Source organism: Balaenoptera borealis (genome assembly GCF_965194805.1).
Source record: "Balaenoptera borealis genome assembly, chromosome: 12".
Classification (NCBI taxonomy): domain Eukaryota; kingdom Metazoa; phylum Chordata; class Mammalia; order Artiodactyla; family Balaenopteridae; genus Balaenoptera; species Balaenoptera borealis.
The window spans coordinates 12272196-12294756 of record NC_138869.1 but is presented as its reverse complement, the minus strand read 5'-3'; the positions used below and the strand labels follow the sequence as shown (position 1 = coordinate 12294756).

Here is a 22561-nt window from a genome sequence, read left to right as displayed (position 1 = left end):
TGCCTTGACCCAGTGAGGAATGGCACGGGCTGACCGTGTCATGGAATTCGGAGTTGGGAAATGCTAATAAAATGGTGCACAGCTGGGACCCAGGAGCAAGGGGAAGGAAGGAGGTGAATCCAGGAGAGTAATGACCCTCACACAAGGGTCCGTTTGACCTCCAGCGAACTGGCAGCCAGGCTGAGCTGAGTCCTGGGAGGAGACAAGTGGGGATGGTGGCCGGGATGGAGAACACGGAACTCAGATCTTGGCCGTGAAAACGGGGGAGGGAGGTGAAGGAAGGTCAGAGGGGGAGGGAGGTGCAGGTCAGAGGGGGAGGGAGGTGAAGGTCAGAGGAGCAGGAGGAAGTCCCCACTTCGATGCTCCTCCACCCCAAACCCCAGACAGGAGCCCAGGAGAAGTCAGTGGCAAAACCCCAAGTGCCTCCTGTGTGGCACTCCATGGCACTGATCTGTCCTCTTGTCCTAGCCATGCAAAAGCTCTTCTAGCTCAGCACCCCGGGGGCGCCCTGATTTCACCCAATCTCACAGCACAGGTCAGGGCAAGCCCTGGCCCACGTGTCGCTGTCATCAGGACAAACTCCCAGACCCCTGCTCCGTGGGGTCCAGCTGTCCCAAACAAAGGCAAGGCCTGCATTTTTCTTCTGAGAGGCAGTTGTACTTTCCCCTCTGAAAAGACTCTAACAAAACCTAAGAGCAAAGAAAGGCCAATTTACAGTTAGCTGCATAAAAAACACAAATCAGAAATCACTTTGAAACCGTAATTCAAGCACCCTATGGAATCTATATTATTCATGTTCTCCAACATTTTTTTTTCCTTTTTAGAAGAGTCAGATTTTCTGAAAGAGCTCACAGTGCTATTAGAGGCATAAGAGTGAAGTTATAAATACAATGTCTGCTATATACCAGAAACTGCACTAACTCAATTAATCCTCACAATTAATACTGCAAAGTACTACCCCCATTTTACAGATGTGGAAAACTGAGGTTCAGAGAGATTAAGAGGCTCAAGGTCACACAGTGAAGAAAGAGCCATGATACAAACCCAAGACTGATGTGAGAATCTGTATTCTTTCCAGAAGGTCCTAAGATTTCCTGGCTCTCCCAGGCTCCCAGCGACCCAGGAGGTCCTGGTTCCAATTTATCACAGCAACCTATAGTTTATCAGGCTTTGTTCCCAAATTCAGCAGCATTCTGAATCCCAAAATGACCTGGGCTGACTTTAAGGTCACCTATTACAGGGACACATTTTCCAAGCCAAAAAACAAGCCCAGAGTCTAACAGATGAATTTTATTCTCCTTCAAGTGTGAAGTCAATCTAGGAAGGTGTCATTTGGACACCAAAGTGTGATGCTTCCAGGGAGAGTTCAATGGTTTACGAAGACCATGGACAGAACTTCAGACACTGGGATTACCCAGGAACCCCGCGTTCCCGTAGCATCCTGTGACACCTTGGGCCCGCCTCTCACCGGGGCATGGATGCTGGTGACTGACATGTGCCTCGCCCAATGGCCTGCAACCTGGAGGACAGAGGCACCTTGGGTGATGGTGAGTACAGAGACAAACTGTGCTGGGGGCGCTGGGGATGGGGGCACTGAAAGAAAGGAGAAAAAGGAAAGGAAGTCAGGGAAAGCGGAAAAGGCGGGAAGGAGGAAGAAAAATAAACCAGAGAAATGTGACACCTACAGTCACTCTAGTTATAAAACCACTGAGTTCAACCCCTGGAAAAGGTTCCACAGGTGAACAGACCTGTAAGGAGGAGGCTCCCTTTTCCCTGCATGTCAGCCCCGACCCAGCCCTTCCTGGTGACCTCAGGCCCCAGGACCCACACAGGCGGCTGCCGTGTCGGGCTTGCCTCCCTCTGGGTTCCAGGGCCACCTGAAGACCTGGTCCTCCAGACAGATGACGAGGACCACCAGGGGCAGCACAGCTAGCTGCACACAGGACGACCCCCTCGCTGCTTTAACACAACGACAAGTCATTTTGGTAGGGATTACGCATAGACACAGACTATCTGGACCACAGCCCGGCTCCCCCAAGCACCCCTGTGGGTGGGCGAAGAAACGGGAGCTACGTGATGCCCGGCCTGTAAGGTGCTGAATGACCACCCAGCAAAAGGGCGCGGAAGGATGGCTTCACCGGAGCCTGACAGGGACGCACGTGCCCAGTCCCACAGATCGTGTTTCTCAGCCACGGTGTGGACAGCACAGAGCTGACAGGGGCTGCCAACCTCAAGAGAATTAGGACCCAAAAATATCCAGACAGCCTGGAGCAAGAGCGAGAATCCAACAAGGCGAAGCTTCAGTGGGACAGATGCTTGGGCGCCCTGCACTTGGGCCCCGAAACGCAGCTGCCCAAATCCCAGAGGGGGCGGAGCCCTTGACAGCAGCAGCGTGCGTGAGAAAGGCGTGGGGGTTGCGCTGTGTGTCCAGAGCCGGGGTGTCTGCCAAGCAAGGCTGTGACCGTAGCTGCGCGAGGGTCGGAATAAAGGAAGGGCCCGGCTTCTCTCTGCTCCGCGCAGCGCCTCCAGGGCCTCACGCTTTGAGAAGGGCAGCAAAGAGCTGGTACCCATCCACAGGAAAATGATGAGGACAGTGGGGCGGACTGAAGTCATGTCATATGAGCGATGGTGGCAAGAGCTATGTTTAGCCTGGAGAAGCAGCTCAGAGGGGACAGGAGAGCGGCTTTCCGATATCTGAAGGGCTGTCACAACAAAGAGGGATTTTAGTGGGTTCCCTGTGGCTCCACAGGGGGAAACCAGGGCAACGGAAGTGGCATCAAGGCAAACTGGGCTGTCAGAAGTCAGGTTGGTGCTGTCTAGCAGTTCGAGTTGTCTCCAGAGAGAATGAGCTCCCCATCACTGGAAGTAATCAAGTACAAGAAGAATGACCACCTCCTTAGGGGTGTTGAGAAGGGTACTGGCCAGTCAAGATGACCTCTGTGGGACCTTTCATCTCCGAGCTGAGCCTTTCCTGGGAGACCTCGGGAGGGAAGACCTCTCTCTTGAGCGGCATGTCTCCAAAGGCCTTTCCCTTAAATTCCCTGGCTAAAGGCAGGAGCCAAGCACTTTCAACAGCTGCCATCCCACTGATTCCTCTTCCTAAATTAGGCTCCCTGGGGCCTCACACCGGCTGGAGACCAGAGACAAGCGCCCTACGTGCTCTAGAAAGTAATTAAGTCCATGATATCATCACTGACTTGTCCCAAGAACACCGAAGCCCCAGGGGCAGGGCGCCAAGGGTCCTCAAATTACCATTCTTGTTGCAGATTTTGGCCTTTTGTCCCCGAGAGCCCAGGCCCCTGTAAGGCGACCCATGCTAAAGGGCGACTGAAATAGAGCTGAGTGCTGGGATACAGGCTGCCACCCAGGAAGGGGACGTCCAGTCAAGGACACTGGGGAAGTGGCCTCCAACATCCCTGCCTACCTCTTCTCCCTCCACTGTTGTATGCAGTTGTTTTCTCCTCAATCAGCCAAGCAAAGTCAGATGTGGGAGGTGCCCCACAACCAGTAGTAGGATGAGAAACACCCTGAAGCGGGGCAGGACTGGCGAGTCTTGGGCATCTGACCCGCTCACCCAGCGGACGAGTGAGCACTCCCTACGTGTAGGCATTCTGCTGCAGTGACTCGAGTCTAACAGCAGGAAAAGATAGGAATAAGCAGTGAACAGATATTCTCTCTTGCCGCATTTGAGGCAACTAGAGCCCAGAGAGGTTAAGTGACTTGGCGAGGGTCACAGAGCAGTGCCGAGGCCTCAGTCAATTCTTAAACAGAACTGTCAGCCCCACCAGGCCCAGAAGTACCAAGGAGGCCCTTCTACCAACCAATCCACTGGCTCTCTCATCCCTGGATCTTCTTTTTTTTTTCAGGGAATCAGAATTTGCTGGGAATCAAAGCTCCTAAGCAGGTAAAGGAGGTGGGTGGGAAGCCTGCAGGGCAGATAACTCCCAGAAGACCTTGGGGGTTCCAAAGACAAACCTACCTCCTTCCCAAATTCCCATACTGGAGTGACTATAAACCTGGGGGACATGAGAAAAAGGATGGAGACACGACATGTGGCGGGAGGAGAAGAAGCAACATGAAGGACCACGTTCAAATCCTCACTCAAGCAAACCAACTATACAGAAATATGTTTGTCGATTAGCAATTGCATATGGTTCCGTCTAATATTGTACATTCAGAAGTATCTGTGGATGAAATAACACAATTCTAGGATTTCCTTCCAAATAACCCAGTGGGATTAATAGAAGGAGGGAGGTGGTAAGAGATGAAACGAGACTGGCCCTGCGTTAATAATTGCTGAGACCAGGTGCTGGGTACAAGGGGCTCATTATACTTACCATTCTCTCTACTCTTGGATATGTTTGGAATTTATTCTAATTAAAGATTTAGAAAGGAGATGTTGCCAATATTTTGAGCATCACTGCTAATGTCACAGCCTAGAAAGAGAATCTGTAAAGGATGCAAATATTGTGCAAAGGTCAATTTTGGTGTCCGTGATTATGTTAGTGCTTATTAGTCTTTCTGGAAGGCATGTGGGCACATTCCGATTGAGCAGGACAGGGATTGAGAAAAGCACACTCATTAAAGACACGGCCAAAGAGCTGTTCATCCTCACTTCTCTTTTCCAGGAGACCAAGGTGCTGGTTTCAGCCTCCTTCATAGGAAGGGAGTACCTCTGGGGAAGCTCCTAGAAGATGTGGCGGGTTTCCTGTCCCTTTAATTGCTCCGTGGTGGACTCGGAGCAGGGCTATTGTACCCTGGCTCCAGTGATGTCACCAGCTAGCCTGCTTTGGAGATTCCAGCAACCCCTCCACAGAGCCTGGCCCATCCAAACCCAGTTGCTCAGATGCCTTCTCTAAATAGAAGGCTTGTGTGATGATGCCTCCCTTCTGCCTGCTTGAGGAAGCCAGGCTGGCAGGCCACGCTGATTAATCCTGAGCTTATTTTTACCTGCAACCACCTGTCGATGTCAATTTCCACAGGTCCTGAATCATGCAGCCATATGGTGTGGTGACAGGACAGCCTGACTTCAGGACAGGACTGTCCCTGGTGTAGGGTGAATTCCACTGGCAGTTCAGGGATGGCTCTGGGTGGTCCACAGACCCAGCATGAAATGACACTGGCTCACACAGCAGGAGGTTTACCATTCTCATCGTCAGTTCTCTCCAAATCGTGCTGGTTACTGCAGGGAAAAGTCTCACTTTGCTGCCAGTAAGTCTTTAACATCTTTCTAACAATAGTTAATTTCCCTTTTAACAAACAGAGAGCAAACCTCAGGTTTGGGGTCCTTGCAGACAACAAGATCTAGCTAAGATGGAATAACTTTGATTTTCATCACGTCTAATTCTGCAGCCGCTTTCCGTGTATGGAAATGATGCTGGCTTCCCATGCACAACCGTAAGACAAGGCAAAGAAATGTTCAGTAAATATAATTCAGGTGTTCTGCAAAGTGTGAGGAAACAGAATTAACATGGAGCTAATGAAGTGTGCACGGGCCCCCTCCAGCAGCTGCCCCACCTCCATCCAACACAAGGGACAGTGCGCAGAGATCAGAGAGGACAGGGAAGGCATCTTAGCTGACTGGGGTTAAGATATCCCACAGTCAACTTTTCAAATTCTACAAAGGCATAGAACCATCTGAATATATTCTATTTGGGTTTTATTTTCTTGGTCACCAGGCCTAGAACTCCAGGAGTCCTCCCTGACTTTTCCTTCAAATCCCACTTGCCAGCCCCATTCCTGTTATCACCATCATTATCACCATTATCATTATCTTCACTAGCATCACCATCAGCAATGGATGGCATTTACTGCATCAGAGACCAAGCTCTTAACCATTACAAATTCCTGCCTTTAATGCAATCAATCACTGACCTAGCTTAGGCCTTTAGCATTTCTTTTCTGGTCATCAAAACTATCTAACCAATCTACCTGCCTCCTATCTCCCACCCCTATCCCCATAGGAACCAAGCCATCCACTGTTTGGCACCAGCCTGACCTATATAACACTCAAATCTGCCCCAGAGACTCCCTGCCTAAAATCTTCCAAAGCTGTTTCACCACTAGATGGTATAAACCCCTTGCACCTATTGGGGCTCCTTGATAGAAAGTGATACAAAGGTTCTGGGTAATTTAAGAAAGGAAGAAAGGCAAGGGCAGGGAATGTATTAGAAAGACACGAGGTAGCTCACTTAAGTTAAGCATGGGGCCAAAGATAAAATAAGCACTCATCTCAAGTTTGTTGGATGGATAAATGAATGAGAGAATAAGAGAATGAATAGGGCAGGCTGCTTGGTGAACATCATTTGTTTTTAATCTGATTTGGAATTGCCTGAAAAGCCCCTAGTGGATGAGGCTCTGAACCACACATAACCCCCTCCCCACTACTCCCATCTGTTTCTGAGTTGGAAGGACTCCCAGAAAACATTCACAGGTAAAATAAGTAAAGCGCCAGCCTGGAATCTGGAGATTTACACGTTAGTCCTGGCTCCACCACTCACTGGGTGGGCATTCTTGGGCTAGACACGTCCCCTCTCTCAGCCTCAGTTTCCACATCTGTAAGATGGCCACATCCAGCAACTCCAAGTTGCCGGCGCTCAGAGGGAAAAGTAATGGAGTGTAATTGCATAAACCCTGGATAAATCCAAACACAAGCTCTGATAATCAACTTTCTCACTTGTATTTTTGAGTTACTATTAAAATGAACTCTACCCAGCCAACAGAAATGGTGGGGCCACGGCGGGCACTCACAGGAAGAGGGCTTTGTTCAGGGGAAAGGTAGCCCTGGGTTTCCATAGCTGCTACTAAGAATCCACTAAGTGCATTTACAGCACCAGGGCAGCAGGAGGAAGTTGAAAATTAAAGGTGAATGAGCTGGGATCTAGCTACCATCCAGCAAGTGGATTACACAATAAAACATATATTTTGTTTTCTTTTTTTTTTTAGAACATATAGTTTGGACGTGTGTGTGCGTGCACGCATGCATGCATGAGTGTATGTGCACTCAGTGGAAAAGGCCCTAGAAACCTTTCCAGCACTAACGCACAGAGCTGAGGAAACGGAGACTCAGAAAGTCTCAAATACCTGCTTTTGACGTGACCACTGATTTTGCACCAATGGTCTCTACAGCCCAGGTGCCCTGATTCCACAGCCAGTGCGTGCCTGCTCTCTCATAGAACTCCCACCCGTGAATTCTTTCTACAACACATCCTGCTGCTTCTCCACGGGGATTGGCTGCCCCCTCAGTCTCCTGGTATGCCCGAGCCCATGGGAGGCAGGTGCAGACACGTTCTGCCACGTGAGCACAACATACAGTGTTTTTTGTTCTAAGTGGATTGGCACCAACCCACTCTCAACCTGCCAAAAATCTCCTGTGTTCTTTGGGCTCAAGCCCAAGGTCATCATATCACTTTCCAGGGAGCCATGGAATTGGCCCGAGATAGAAGAAACATCTGGAAAGTAGAAAATGGATATGTATTACTCTTGGAAGCAGAGCAGCTCTCACCCACCGCACCTCACAACAGGCATTTGGCTCCCCTTCAAGACCTATGGAGGTGGGACCTGGGGGAGGCGGGGCTGGGGCCTGGGGGCGGGGCCAGGCCCTGAGGAGAGGTTGTACCAAATTCCCCATAGGCAAAGCTACCTTGAGACTTGCACCCTCCTGGGTGACAGGCAGGAGAAATGGGGCTAGTATAGCTCCTCTGCAAGGCTAGTATAGCTCCTCTGCAAGCTCCTTTGTATACCTTTTCAGTATACAACAGGAGACTTAAAAAACTACACACAATGTTGCACACAAACGTTGTACTCACATTTTTGTGTTTATCTCAGATTATTTCCTTCATTCAGAATTTAAAAGTGGAATTACGGCATCAAAGGCCATGCGCATATATATGTGTATTGAACAATATATACTACATATTCAATATATATTTTATATTCAATATATATTATATATTGAACAATATATAATATATATGTGCATATATAGATATCATCATATATATATCTACAATAACAGAAAAATAAAAATTAGAAAAGAAAAAGAAAAAACTTAGATGCCTCCTGTCACAGGAAAAGTTATGTAAACAAATTTTGTCAATTTATATGATATTTAAAATTTGTGAAAGCTTAAAAAATCATGTTTATCCATAATGTTTGCTCATAACGCCAGGAGAAAGAAGAAGAACGCAAAGTTATAAGAACAGAACAACTACTTGGTGGAAGAAAAAAGCCTCTAAGGAAATACACTAAGATAGTAACTACGGTATGCCTAGGTGGTAAGATCCTGGATGATTTCTCTTTTATGCTGTGGTTTTCAAACGGCCTGTAATGAATCTGAATCGCTTTTATAATCAGAAAAAGGGAGGAGCATCTTTTCAGTCTCAGCAGAGCCCTCTGAGCTGACCTGCCCTGCGAGCCCTGTAAATGCCCTGGCTGTGCCCCTCCCTTACCTGGGGGCTCCATTCTGGGTGGGGCTTTTTTTTTTGGTTTCTTTGGTTTTGTTTTTTTGGCCACACCTTGTGGGATCTTAGTTTCCCGACCAGGGATCAAACCCGGGCTCTCACCGCTGGACCTCCAGGGAATTCCCAGCGGCCCCATTCTGAATTTACGTCTAACATCTCCTCTGGTGTCTGGTCTTGGGCCAGGCCCCGTTTTCACTCCAGCTCCTTCAATGCTGTCTTCTACTTGACATGTAACCTTGAACCACTTAGAGCCTCCGTTTCCACGTCAATGAAATGCCCACACCCAGCAAATCTCAATTCCCCACCCTCTGTGTCTTAAGATCCTGGCTGTTCCCAGCCTTCGTCAAAGGAGGACCACTCCATAATGGCCCAAGGGGTCCCAGCCTGGGTGACCTCCCTCCCGGAGCCACTCTGATGTTCTGAGACTCACATTTCCAAGTGACCATGGCCGCAAGGGGCAGCTAGGCTGCCGGGAGATCCCTGGAGAGCTCCTGAATGTGTTTGCTGTAACCCCAGTCAGCTCTCCCTTCATCTGAGTGAACTCCCGCTTCAGCCTCTTGCCTGGGATGCAGAAGCCATCCCTTTACAAACCTCCAAGAGAAATGCACTCACCCCACGTGGGCTGGCCAGAGTCCCGGCAGGAAACAGCCAGCATGCTCAAATTAGGATCATTTAGGGAATGTTTAACAGAGGGAAATTTTACAAAGGTGTGGGCAGGGTGCAAAGACACCCCCAGGGACCATGTGCTTCTCTGTCATTAGCAACAGCCCACCCAACGTGATGAGGATGTAGGAAAACAAATATCCCCCCTCATCGCTCTCCTCCTTCCCCCTGATGCCCTGACCAGACGTAAATGGGGGCGCCCCACTGGCCGAACCCAAACCTCCCTGTTGGCCAAACCCAAAGGAAGCCAGAGGGCAAGGAGCCCACGCAGACTGGCCTCCTGGGGCGAGGGGAGCAAAGAGAAGAGATGCTGCCCACCAAGCATTAGGAGATTTCTGAATAATTTCTAACGGCAGCGTGCGTGTTCACAGGGAAGGCCCATGTCAGCCAGCACCCTGAACTTCCCTTGGAAAGTTCCCCACCTGGCAGTCTACGTTCCTTAGGCCCCTCTCACCTCAGCAACGCTATTTCTCTCCCTGTCTCCTGCCCTTCCTCCACCTGGTGGCCAGCTTTTTAAACCAGTCATTCCCTCCCCAGCTGCAAACCTCTCCCTCCTTCATCATGCAGAGCAGTTCAGAGAGCATCCTGCCCTCTGGTCCAAGGGGTCACCACGCCTGTCTTCCCGACCATACAGCGCTCTCCCCAGGAGGCAACCTGGCAAACTGTCTTCTCGTCTCATTTCACGTTTTTGTCATTCGCACTGCACAGCTCAAACTCCTTACTCGCTGCAAAGCCTTATCTGGGGAGTGTTGCAAAAAATAATTTTCCCTAATTGATCTGGATAAACATGTGTCTGTCGATACAGATCCCATCCTTTCACAGATCATTTGCTGCGTCTCCAGCTATACACCCCAGGGCAACACTAAGCAGGCTCAGTGAATCTGCTTCGAGAAAGTCCTCTCCGAGACAAGCTGGAGGAACGAGAAAAATAAGCAGGTGCTTGGAGCTGGAAGGAGTTTCATGTTGGTGTCATCACATCTGGTCTGTCCCCTGCAAGGATCTAGATTCCCTGGCACCCACCAAGAGACACAGCCCCGGAGCCACCTGCCCAGCGCCACCCCACACTGGCTCTGCAGCCCAGCTTGACGTCATTCTGTCTCTAAGTGACATCTGTCCTCTGTGCACCCTCCTCTTTCATCTCTGGGTATCCTGCCTTGATCTGCAGGCAGTGGGATGTGACGGGCACGACTCCGAGCCCAGCCACACGGTGGACAGGTGACAGCAAGCTGGGGGCTCCGGGACGAGAGCATGGAAGCTGGACCCAGGGATGGCCGGGGCTCAGACACCAGGAAACGAGGCTGGGGATGCCCAAAGGGGTCTGTGCCCTGAGAAGTGAGGCGGGTCTGGGCTCTAGGTCATGGCTGGCTCACCAGGAGTCATCAGTTACAAGAGGGGACAGAGCCAGAATCAGAGGCAGTGACCTCACAGGCAATCAGAGCGGCCGGGGTGGCCAGGGAGGCAAAGACGGGGAAGGAAGCGCCATGCTCCATGGAGGGAGGAGCTTCTTGGAACACGCAAGCCTTTTGCTTTTGTGGCCATGCTGCGTGGCATGTGGGATCTTAGTTCCCCGACCAGGGATCGAACCCGCGCCCCCTGCAGTGGAAGCGTGGAGTCTTAACCTTCGGACCACCAGGGAAGTCCCAAGACTCCTCTGGCCTTAAAGGAGCTCCCTTCAATTCCACACAAGGGAACTAGAAAGCAGAAGACCTGGCCCCAGTCCAACCTGCCCCATGACTGCAGGCAGGAAGCTCAACCTCTGTGAACCTGTTTTCTCATCTTTGAAATGGGTCTTAAAGTAAATGGGCTTCAGAGGACTGAAAAGTGAATCAGACCGAGACGGCAGACAGAAAAACGTTTTGTAAATAGGCAGTTGGTAGCTGCTGTGGTTTAAAACGTTCTTTCCGGCCTAACAGGAGGGCCCCTCGCAGGAGCCTTCAATGCTTTATCCCAAAGTAGGAATGCATGGCGGTTGGGAAGAGGGACAAAGGACTCTGAGCCTGAGTATTGTGAATTTTAGACGTGACTGTGACCCTTACTCTTTAGGAAACCTGGAACAAGACATTTTGGGTTTCTCTGCATCTGTTTCAACATTTTTCAAATGAGAAAAAGAATTCCAGCTTTCCCTGAGGACCAAATGAAGACAAAATGAGGACCAAATGAAGACAAAAGAATTCAGTAAAATACAGTAACAGAAAAATAATAGTACCTACCCTTTAATAAGCGCTTGCTCTGGGCCAAGCACTATCTCACCTACGGCCCACAGCGATGTTCCTAGATGTAACAGTAGTAGTAACAACAATCGCTGACGCTGGATTGATGACAGTACTCGTTACTGAGCACTCACCATGCACCAGGCCCTGTTCGAAGGGCTTTCCAGGTATTTCCTACCTCTAGTTCCCCCAGTGGCTCTCGGAGGAGTAGGTACTAATTAACACCCCATCCTGTAGCTGGACAGGCTGAGTTCACAGGGGTTGATAAGCCAAGGTCACAGGGCCAAGAACGGCACAGCTGGGATTCACTCAAATGCAGGGCTGGTTCTCCAATGTATCATATGTACACTGTGAGCGTGTGTGCTACAGCTATCATATACTGTCTGATACCTAAGTAATTCTAGTCCCGAGAATGATGGGCAAGGAGAAGGATCACACGGGGCTCTGCCAGTCACCTCGCCCAGGACAATGACACCAACAGGAAGCCACAGACAGGACCCTTATGTGCGTTCCAAAATGAAGCTGTTCCTGCGTAGCTGAAGAGGAGACCTGGAACCAACCCACCTGGAGAAACTTGGGGCCCAAACCTCTACCCAAGAAGAACAACTCACTTCCACTCAGCAGCTGCCCCCAGTCGCCCCCGGGGCTGCTCTGCCCACCCAGCCTAGGGCGGGCCCTAGACGGGGAGCCTGCTGTCGCATTGGCTGCTTTGCACATTTATCCCCAGGAGTGCCGGGGGCTCGCCCCTTCTCACACCCACACAGAAGCATACCATCTACACCGGCACACTGCATGTGTACCCAGGATCAAAAGATAGCCTGGCTCTACGCTTCCTTGCTCTGTGACTTTGGGAGAGTGATTCAAACTCTCTGTGCCTCAATCTGCTCACCTGTAAGATGGGGACGAAAAAAGTCCCTCCTTGTAGAGAAAAGGGAACCGTCCTACACTGTTGGTAGGAATGTAAATTGGTGCAGCCACTATGGAGAATAGTATGGAGGTTCCTTAAAAAACTAAAAATAGAGCTACCATATGACCCAGCAATCCCACTCCTGGGTGTATATCCAGAAAAGACAAAAACTCTAATTCGAAAATATACATGCACCCTAATGTTCACAGCAGCACTGTTTACAATTGAACAACACATGGAAGCAACCTAAATGCCCATGAACAGATGAATGGATAAAGAAGACATGGTACACATATACAATGGAATATTACTCAGCCATAAAAAAGAATGAAATAATGTCATTTGCAGCAACATGCATGGACCTAGAGATGATCATACTAAGTGAAGTAAATTAGACAGAGAAAGACAAATATCATATAATATCACTTATATGTGGAATCGTAAAAAATGACACAAATGAACTTATTTACAAAACAGAAATAGACTCAGACATGGAAAACAAACTTATGGTTACCAAAGGGGAAAGGGGGTATGGATAAACTAGGAGTTTGGGGTTAACAGATACACACTACTGTATATAAAATAAACAACAAGGACTTGTTGTATAGCAAGAGAACTCTACTCAACATCTTGTAATATCCTACAATAGAGTAGAATCTGAAAAAGAATAGATATATGTATATATGTATAACTGAATCACTTTACTATACAACTGAAACTAACACAACCATACTTCAACAATAAGTAATCAACTTATTTCTGAAGTAAGTCAACTATACTTCAACAACAACAATAATAATAATAGGGCTTCCCTGGTGGCGCAGTGGTTGAGAATCTGCCTGCTAATGCAGGGGACACGGGTTCGAGCCCTGGTCTGGGAAGATCCCACATGCCGCAGAGCAACTAGGCCTGTGAGCCACAACTACTGAGCCTGCGCGTCTGGAGCCTGTGCTCCACTACAAGAGAGGCCACGATAGTGAGAGGCCCGCACACCGTGATGAAGAGTGGCCCCCACTTGCCGCAGCTAGAGGAAGCCCTCGCACAGAAACGAAGACCCAACACAGCCAAAAAAAAAAATAAATAAATAATATTTTTTTAAAAAAATAATAATAATAAAGTTAGAGTTAAGTTTTGAACAAGGGGACTGGTTTTGCTAAACAAACAGTACAGTTTAGGAATACCTTAAATAATCAATAGAAAGTGTTGGAGGATTACATTAATAATGATAAAGAAAAAAAAAAGTCCTTCCTTCCTAAAACTGTTGAGAAGATTTAGGGGCTAACACTTATAAAATGGTTACAGCAGCACATGATAAGCTTAGTAAAGTCTTATATTTGCCATAATTATTCCTGGTTGCAATCAGTAAAAAAGCGAAACAGGAGTTGGGAGGGGTCACAGCACCTCCCAAGGCTAGATTAGACGAATCTCACAGAACTTTGTAATATGACTGAGGTGGGAAGAGACAACAGTTCTGTCAGTATAACAAGGTTCAGACACTGGGCTGGGTCTCCTGCATGGAACTGCGATGACTGGCCACAAGCCCCTAAGGTGAGATGCTTGGATTTCTACCAGGTACCTAGGAGCAGCCAAAAAAAAAAAAAAAAAAACGACCAAGAAGAATGGGACTTCCCTGGTGGTCCAGTGGTTAAGACTTCACCTTCCAATGCAGGGGGTGCGGGTTCGATCCCTGATCAGGGAGCTAAGATCCCACATGCCTCGTGGCCAAAAAACCAAAACATAAAACAGAAGCAATATTGTAACAAATTCCATAAAGACTTTAAAAAATGGTCCACATCAAAAAAAAAAAACAAGCAAGAAGTAGCGTATCTCTCCTTCTGATCTCTTGCAGGAACCCACAGCACCACAGGGAGGGCAAGGATCAGACTGAAGGGTTACCCGGCACCCGGGGAGGGGGGTGAAGGTGAGCAGCCAGTCACCGAGCTACCTTCCTTCACAAGATGAGAGCCCCACTGTCTAGCTCAGGAAGGCGTCAGCAGCAGGCCTGAGGACAAGGAGTGACAAAGGCATGAGTCTCCCATCACGCTTATTGCTAAGTCATGGCCACGTCTCCCTCCCCCACCAAACCAGACAGAGCATGGGCTCTGGAGCCAGACTGCCCATATCCAAATGTCCAAATCCCTGCTTCTCCCCTCGATGTGGGACTTTGACTTAACTCCTCTGGGCCTTAGTCCTTCCTCTCTCAAGTGGAGGTCCGGTTCATACTTCCCTTGCAGTACTGACATCAGATGACACACGTCAGGAGCCCAGAACAGCATCTGACACACGGGCGGTACTCCCGAAATGTTCACCATCATTTTGAAGAGCGAGGGTCCTCAAGGCCAGATCAGGGCCTGATCCACCTCTGCTTCCCCTGTCCCTTAGATTCAAGAGCTAACGTGTTGACCTAAAGCCCTAACTTCCAGTCTGGCATCTCAAGTCTGCCTTCCTAAATGTCACTATGGATTTCCATGGTGTCTTTTTGGAAGGATAAAGCAGTTTTAAGTGCAACCAATGAATAATGGAAGATATACTAAATACACCTCTGAAGAAACTTTCTGGAGCCACCCTGAGTTCCCTGAGGTGACCCGATAGCCCAAGGACCGCTGACAGTGAGAGGCCCTCACAGGGTTCTGATTTTACCGGATAAGACACTCCTCCCGCTGGCAGGAGAAACGCTCTGAGGCTTCATGTGTGTGCACCTGTGGCACCCTGGTGGAGAGAGTCGAAGGCAGCAGGAAGCCTTGGAAACCGTGGAGGTTGTCTTTCCCACTCCTAACATGAAAAATACGTGTGCAGGTGCTGTAGTCTGCAAAGCGCTTTCCCACTCCCTGTCTTACATGAGCCTTCAAACAACCCTGCAAGGGAGGTAGGACAGGGATTCTCCCCACTTCACAGATGAAGAAACAGGTTTAGAGAAGGTCAGCCCATGGTGAGCTAAGAACTGAAATTTCAGGCTCAAAGTTCTGATTCCAAAGCTGTTTTTTGACTCCAAATGTCAATTTTCTGTTCTAACCATTTGTAAGAATCATCTTGGGACACTGAGTAAAACTACAGAATCTCAGCCACTAAAAGCCCAAATATCTAGGGCTGGGGCTGGGAATCTGCATTTTCGACAAACTTTCTAGGTGACACCAAGTGCAGTCAGGTCCAGATACTCCGCCTGGCTTTTGGAAAACACTGCCTGATATCACACACCCTCGGACTCTGTGCTTAGCCACCTTCTAAGTTTGTGTGGGCTGCTAGAACAGAATAGCATAGACAGGGAGGCTTATAAACAAAAGAAATGCATATCTCACAGTTCTAAAGACTGCAAGTCCAAGACCAAAGTGCCAGCAAATCGGTTTGTGGTGAGGGTCTGCTTCTTAGTTCAGAAACAGCCATCTTCTAGCTTTAACCTCACGTGACAAGGGAGCTCCCTGGGGTCTCTTTTATAAGGGCACTGATCCCATAAATGACAGCTCTGCCCTCATGACCTAAGCATCTCCCCAAGGCCCCACCTCCAAATACCATCACATTAGGGGGTTAGGATTTCAACATATGAATTTGGGGGGGACATGCAGTTTACAGCACCCTCCTTCTGCTCTACGCCCAATGCTAAGGGTCTAATCTCTTCCTCCCAGCATGTGCCTCTCCCTGGACCCCCTCAACAGCCCAGATCTCTTGAGAACTCGTGTGCCATGCATACCCCGCACACTATTCATTTAGTCTCCCCACAATCCTAATGGTCAGTACTCCCGTCTTACAGATGGAGGCCCCTGGGCAAGCATGAGTGAGCTGCAAGTTGTGAACCCCAGGCCGTGACCACGGAGACCACACTGCGTGGCTTTGTGCCACACCGTAATGTCCCATCCTGTGTCCCAGCCCCCTGAAAGTTCTGCCAGATTTTCTGATCATGGGACAAAAACAGATGGTCACTAAAATGACAGTGACTTATTCTGGCCTAAAAGATGAGCTCCCCATGTCCAGGTCACATCTTTCTTTTAGCAGGAAATCCCAATTCCATCAGCTGATGGGGAAAAAGCAAAGACATGCCCCAGACTTGAAGACATAAAGACAAGGAGCAACACGCTCCTACAGCTTGGGGACCAGGCTAGAGGGAGGGGACCCCAAGTCTGAACGCCCCAGGGCCACTCTGCTCCAAAGTACAGGAAAATTATCAACTGCCTAGAGTACCGCTAGACAGAACACTCTATGGTGCTTTCCTCGACGCATGTTTCACTCTGAGGAATACACAATCAGAAAATAAGCTCAGGTCAAAGGTTTAATTCTTTGAAGGAAAAAAAAAAAAAAAAGACAGAGAAATTTCTCAGGATTGGCCTGTGGTCTGTTAGAGATGCAGCCCACCTCCCAGAACAGGAGTGAGAGGCTCGCCGGGCCGCGTTCCGTGGGCTCCCAGACGCCGGAGGTTGGAGGCGAGGAGGGGGCAGGTGTCCAGGAGGCCGCTGGGCCCCCCCTCACCAACCATAGCAGCCCCACTTGATCTGTGAGCCGGGTTTATGTATCTGGGTCCCACAGATTTTGCAGTGGAAAAGGTGAAATTTTAAAAGGAAAACTGGGATCAAATGCAACTCTCCAAAGTACAGAAAGAAAACTGAAGCCCCAGAGGGGCCTGAACGGACTTGTCCAGGGCCACACAGCTGATAGAGGCCAGACCGGAATTAAAATCCGGTGTTTTTTGTGTTAAATCAACGTGCGGCACCTCCTCCTAGCTCTAGGGTCACGCTTGGCGGTCATCACTGACACGCACCACTCTCACGTAAGGCGGTGACGAGCAAAAACCCAGCCGCCGGCCGGCCGGTGGTGCAGCGGAGGACAAGACAAGGCAAATCAGGGACCAGCGCATGCGCCCCGAGACACGAGCGCAGAGGAGGGGCCGATGGATGCCGCCCGACCCGAGGGCAAGGTGAAAACGACGCGGGAAAGTAGTGCGTGTGAGCTGAGCTGAAGGATGAAGAAGGGGAGCTGGCGGAATGGAGGTCACTCGCACTCACTCTGGTGCACGAGGCCCTGCTCACGGGTCACCTGGAGAGGCGCTGTGACAAGCATTCAGGCCCTGCCCGTCCCCACAAAGAAGTTTCCTTCTGGGAAGAGACGGCCTTTCCAGGTACTGAGCACCTACTGAGGCTGAGCTCTGCCCGCCTGATCTCTTTTCAACCCGCCCTGCAAAGCAAGTGGTATCCCATCTCACAGATGAGGTAACTGAGGCTCAGCGAGGTTAAAAGAACTGCCCAGTGTCACACAGCTGATTAACGGGCAGGGCCAGAATTTGAACCGGAGTGTGTATGCTCTTTCCACAATCCCTGACTATGAAATGTAAGGAAAAGGAGACTGGAATTCAAGCTGAAGGTCGCAGCCACTGAATCTAGAAGGGTGTTTCCCGCTGAGAAACATATCGCCGCAGTCCTGACTGAGAAAACACAGTTCTCTCATCGCGCTCCCTATCAAGGGTTGCACATGAACTAGAAATTGAAGTTGGCTGTGGTACAACAAGCTGATAGGTGTTGAAGGCCAGGGTATAGGGAACTACAGCGAACGACAGGGACCAGGAGAGAAGGGAGGAAAACCAGGTGGGGGAGAAAGTCCCTCCTGCCTTCTAAGCAGTGATCCTCTCCGCCTGGCAAGCAGACACACACACACACACACACACACACACACACACACACACGTACCCCATGCACACGCAACATGCAATACACACAAATACACACACATCATGCATGCACACACAACATACACACCACGCGCACACACATACACACCTATGCACATGCTCATGTACAAATGCATGCACATCACATGCACACATATATACACACAGGCACATTCATCCACATGCTTGCAACCACTACCGCCATCTTGCCTCCTAGGCATCCTCATCTTGTAAAGCCACCTGACTCACATGGATTCTTTCCTTATCCTCTGCTTACAGACAGCCTCTCCTCCCATTCTGTAGTCTCAGGGCAGAGACATCAGATCCGTGGGAAACCCTCACCAAGGCCTGAGTGGCTCCGGCCGCCAGGCAGAGGCCCAGCGTCTGTCAGTGACTGGTAAAGAACAGGGCTGGTGTTCTCCTTTGGCAGGGCCATAAAGAAAAAGCCAGCCACTTGAGCCTCACATCCTTCTACAGCAAAATTGAATCGGGACCAGAGTCACCGTGTGCAGTGGCCAGTTTGGGGGTTACAGCTGCCCTTGCATTCTGTTCTCTACCCTCCAGGGACTTCAGCTAGGTCTGGGCCTACCAGCAACAGCCAACTCGGCCCTAGGATAACAGGCAGAAAGAGCAAATTAAGTCAGATCCTGGCTGCAGCGAAGGTCATAAAAACAGATAACACTGCAGGGGAAAACACACAACAGTTATCAAACAGCCGGAGGACCCAGTAACCATCTGGGATTTTGCCAGAACCACCAGAACTAAGGGGCCCTACGGCTGGTGGCTCACTGAGGCTCAATTAGAACAGTGTCCCCATGACCCACTTTATTCCAGCTAGATTTTCTTGTTGGGTCCAGTTCACATGCCAACAGCGTGTACGGGCCATGTGGCCTCAACCCTAACATACGCGAGGCTCCCTTTTTATCCTAAAATGACATTTAGACATAACCCACTTACATACCATTTTTAAAAAGCAATTTAATGCCCAAACTGAAATATAAAGGAGAAATGAGAAGAAAGCAGTGTTTTAATACACGTATTTCAATCTGTGAGGCTCAAGCACAGCGGCCCGAGGAACCCCAACGAAGGCGTTAGAGTTCCAAGTTTGTACTTGAGAGAAGGGAGAGGATCAGAAGCCGTTTCAAACGAGACATACCAGAAAAACAAAGAACAGAGGCGAACACCAAATAAAAATCCGCACTGCATTAATAACTGATGAGACCTTGTAGAAGTAAGTTCTCCGTGTCAGCGGGGTATCTGCCAGCCATGTAACACGTGGAATGCCACTCCACTGTGCTGACGTCCCCGAGCACTGCTGGATGCCCCGCTTTCCTGGGCTCCGTCCACCAATGATGGCAACAGCCAAAAACCGTCCCCTCCATTTGTACGATGCCCCAGGGGAATGGCCTCAGACCACCCCCCCCAACCTGAGCCTCCCCCAACCAGGCCTATTATGTCCACATGCTTCTACCCTATGGGAGACGAGGGCTGCAGGCCAGCAGGAGCTTGGGAATCAAGAGGGTACGGACTGGCCCTCCTGGGGTGTAACACTCCCCTTCCGGGTGGGGGCAGGCATTGTAAGATGACAGAGACATCTGGTTACTCACAACCAGGTACACAGTGGCCCACGCAGCCCCCGAACCACCCCTCCAAAGCCAGCCGGGCATTCAGTGTGCAGGGTGTCCCCTCCACCCGCCCAGCCTCACTGCACCAGGTGGGAGTTCCCGCCTGGGACTGGGTACACAGGACATCCAGGTCACCTTCTACTCAGCGGGCAGGTTCTAAGGTCAGCACGTGATGTAAGAACCTGCATATATCCAAAATCACTCTCTAAAATTTACCGGTGCACAGGCACCATGTTAGAGATTAGCATACAGACCCTTGGTCTATCCAACACAGCGGGTTTGTTCTCCAGTCTGGGAACAGATCTCTGTCTCTTTAATTGGGGCACATGTGTGGGGTGCTTACCCTGAGAGCCGCCATGCTGTGAGGAAGCCCACGCCACATAGGGAGGCCACATGTAGGTGTTCCAGCCGAAAGCCGCCATCGACCACCAGGTATCTGGGTGAACCAGCCTTCAGATGATTTCAGCGCCCCTGCCCTTGAGCCACCCCAGCCTTTGATACTTCCGGGTGAGGCACCAGATGTCATGGAACAGAGATAAGCCATCCCACCATGGCTATGTCTGAATTCCTGACCCACAGAATGAGGAGTAAAATTGTGTACGTTTTTTGCCTAAGTGCACTATTTGGTGTGCAGAAGAGGCAGCTAATTTCTGTCTTATCTTTCAACATTTCAGAATCACTCAGCTCCACAAAAGGCCCAAACTAGCAGAGACACACCAGAACTGAGACTGACCCAGGGAAAAGTAAAATCAACCCCATGCTCAATCAGGGCTTTAGTTCACAGGCCAGAGGCAAAGCCCCCACCGCTTAAGTTATTCCTCCTAAAGCAGTGTGTGCAGATGAATTCTTGTAGGTTAGACACATGATAGATTCCGCCAGACGGGCTCCAGAAGGACTTGTAGCTTGACAGAGGAGCTGAATTCTCTGGAAGGACACACCAGGGTTTGCATGCAATTGTCCAGAGGAGCCAACAGTGAGTCATCTCAGAGACCTCGGCCAATCTCCTGGGCAAATGTGAGTGGCGGGCTCTGGGGGCAGATGTGCGATGTCAGATGATGGTGCAGCCACAGCAGTACCTCTCAGGGTAATCCACCACGTACACTTTGTGGTCCGTGCCGTAGATGTAGTAGACATAAGTCTTTCCTTGGTACCAGTAACGAACTTCCGTGAGGGGGATCAGCTCAATGGTCTGGCGCTGAGGAAACAATTGGCCAAGAAAAACCTCAGGGTTCTGTTCAAGTCACTCGCCTGCTCAAGAACCTTCAGTAGCTCCCTACTACCTGTGGAATGAAGTTCATGCTCTGGAGTTGGCGTTCTGGCTCCAACCTGCCTCCTAGATGTATCTCTTACTACGCTCCTTCACATACCCTAAGCTCTGGCCCAAACCGACTTCTCATCTTTAACCACCACCTCATTCTAAGTTTCATGAAGTTGGGGGGGTGGCGCACAGGCAATCCCCAGGGGAGTTTCAGGATGTATGGAAATCCACCAGCCGAACAGGACATCTTCCAGAAGCGTTAATTTTTAGATGTGGGGGTGGATAGAGTGGAGTGGAGGATAAAGTCATTTTAAACATTTTTATATTAAAACAACTATGGAGATATTAGGGAATGTATTATGCAACTTGAATTAAATTTTAAGATAAAATGTTGACACCAAAGAAATTCCAAAGTTTGGTGGGCTGCTTCAGGCTATTTTCTCAGACCCTTCCATCCCTGCACCAGGATTTTGCAGCGACCCTCCTTTGAGAAAAGTCTGTCTCAAGTTTTCCCCTCCTTTTACACATGGGGAAACTGAGGCCCATGGAATTTCAAGCTTGCAAGATCACCCAGGTCAAGCCCCACCTCCTGGCTGGACCTATTTCAGGCTCAAATCTCCTCCCTCGCATCCCTGTCTACCTGAGAGCCCGGGGCACTCACTGCCCCCTGCAGAGGGGTCCTAAATCCCTCGTTCCCTGGCTCCTTCTCTGAGCAGTTACTCCACAATCTTCCAAAATCGCGGGGCAGTGAACAGAACGCCCTGCCGCCTCGGAGCCGACACTGACTCCTGCTGAGACACCCAGGTCATTGGCTTTGGCGCTGATCTGTTACAGAAAACTATGGGTGTCACCCACAGAGCAAAGTGACTCCTCAGCCCCAGCAAAGCTTTCTCGGGACGTACCGTCGGACAGGCTCTGTGCACAAACCCTAAGTTCTTGTGCACAAGCTGCTCCCCTGTCCCAGACTCGGATGTGGGGTCCCCAACCCCAGAGGGAGGTGGTGTGGTTGGCCCAGGGTCAGACCGTCCTACTTGCAGGAAGATCCCCTCCTTGGGAAAAGAGCCCAAGTCCTCTCGCGGGAGGTGATGGTCCAGAGACCCCCGGGGAAAGTGGGGAACAGGCCGGGAGAGGATGTTGAGCAGCGGGCTCCCTACGCTGGGAGGTGCGGGTTGGAGGGGCGGCAGAGTGAGTGACACTGTAGCGGGAGGGGGGGGGGACTCAGGGTCAGGGCGTGCACTTCCCATGAAGCCGTCTGCGTGACCTCCCACTTCCTCTCTCTGGGCCTCCGTTTCCTCATCTGTGAAATGGGTATAAAAACTTCTATGTCATGGAGTTGTTGAGAAAACCAAATGAGATCGTGAGACTGAGTTTTCTCCATGTGCCGGAAAGCGGCCTCCAAGGGGGATAACTGTGGAAAGAAAAGGGAGACGATCCCTCTTGCCATGTTGGTACAGGAGACCCAAGATGGGAACCATGGGGCAAGAGGGGAGGGGAGCCAACATCTGCTCAGAAAGCCTGGGCCGCGGGTCAGACCACTCTTGTTTCCAAACTCTTCTACTATCCAACAGAGAGCAAAACCACAGCAGCCCCACCCCACGCGCCTCCATTTTGATTCTAAAGGTCTACAGGTTGGAGACCACAGGTTGCCCAGGACATCAACTGCCATCCAGCGGTCATCTCGTAATAGGACATATATCTGCTGGTACACCTTGGTGGTGCCCCTGGGATGAGCAGATTCCAGGTCTGAGAGGAGGGGCTGGGGCCCCGCGTGTGACAGCTGTCCCCT

At 50.1% G+C, this 22561-nt stretch overlaps 1 protein-coding gene across 15 annotated transcripts in view; it reads right to left on the bottom strand.

The window, feature by feature from the left end:
* SSUH2 (ssu-2 homolog) overlaps positions 1 to 22561 on the bottom strand; it is a 255927-nt gene that overhangs the window by 203739 nt on the left and 29627 nt on the right. For 8 of the 15 annotated variants that reach the window (XM_082347536.1, XM_082347535.1, XM_082347531.1 and 5 more), the window contains one exon: positions 20719 to 22183. In XM_082347536.1, the coding sequence (XP_082203662.1) occupies positions 21926 to 22183 (258 nt within the window). In that variant the 3' untranslated portion in view covers positions 20719 to 21925. The other 7 variants (XR_014232680.1, XR_014232681.1, XR_014232682.1 and 4 more) reach the window with 4 other exon arrangements.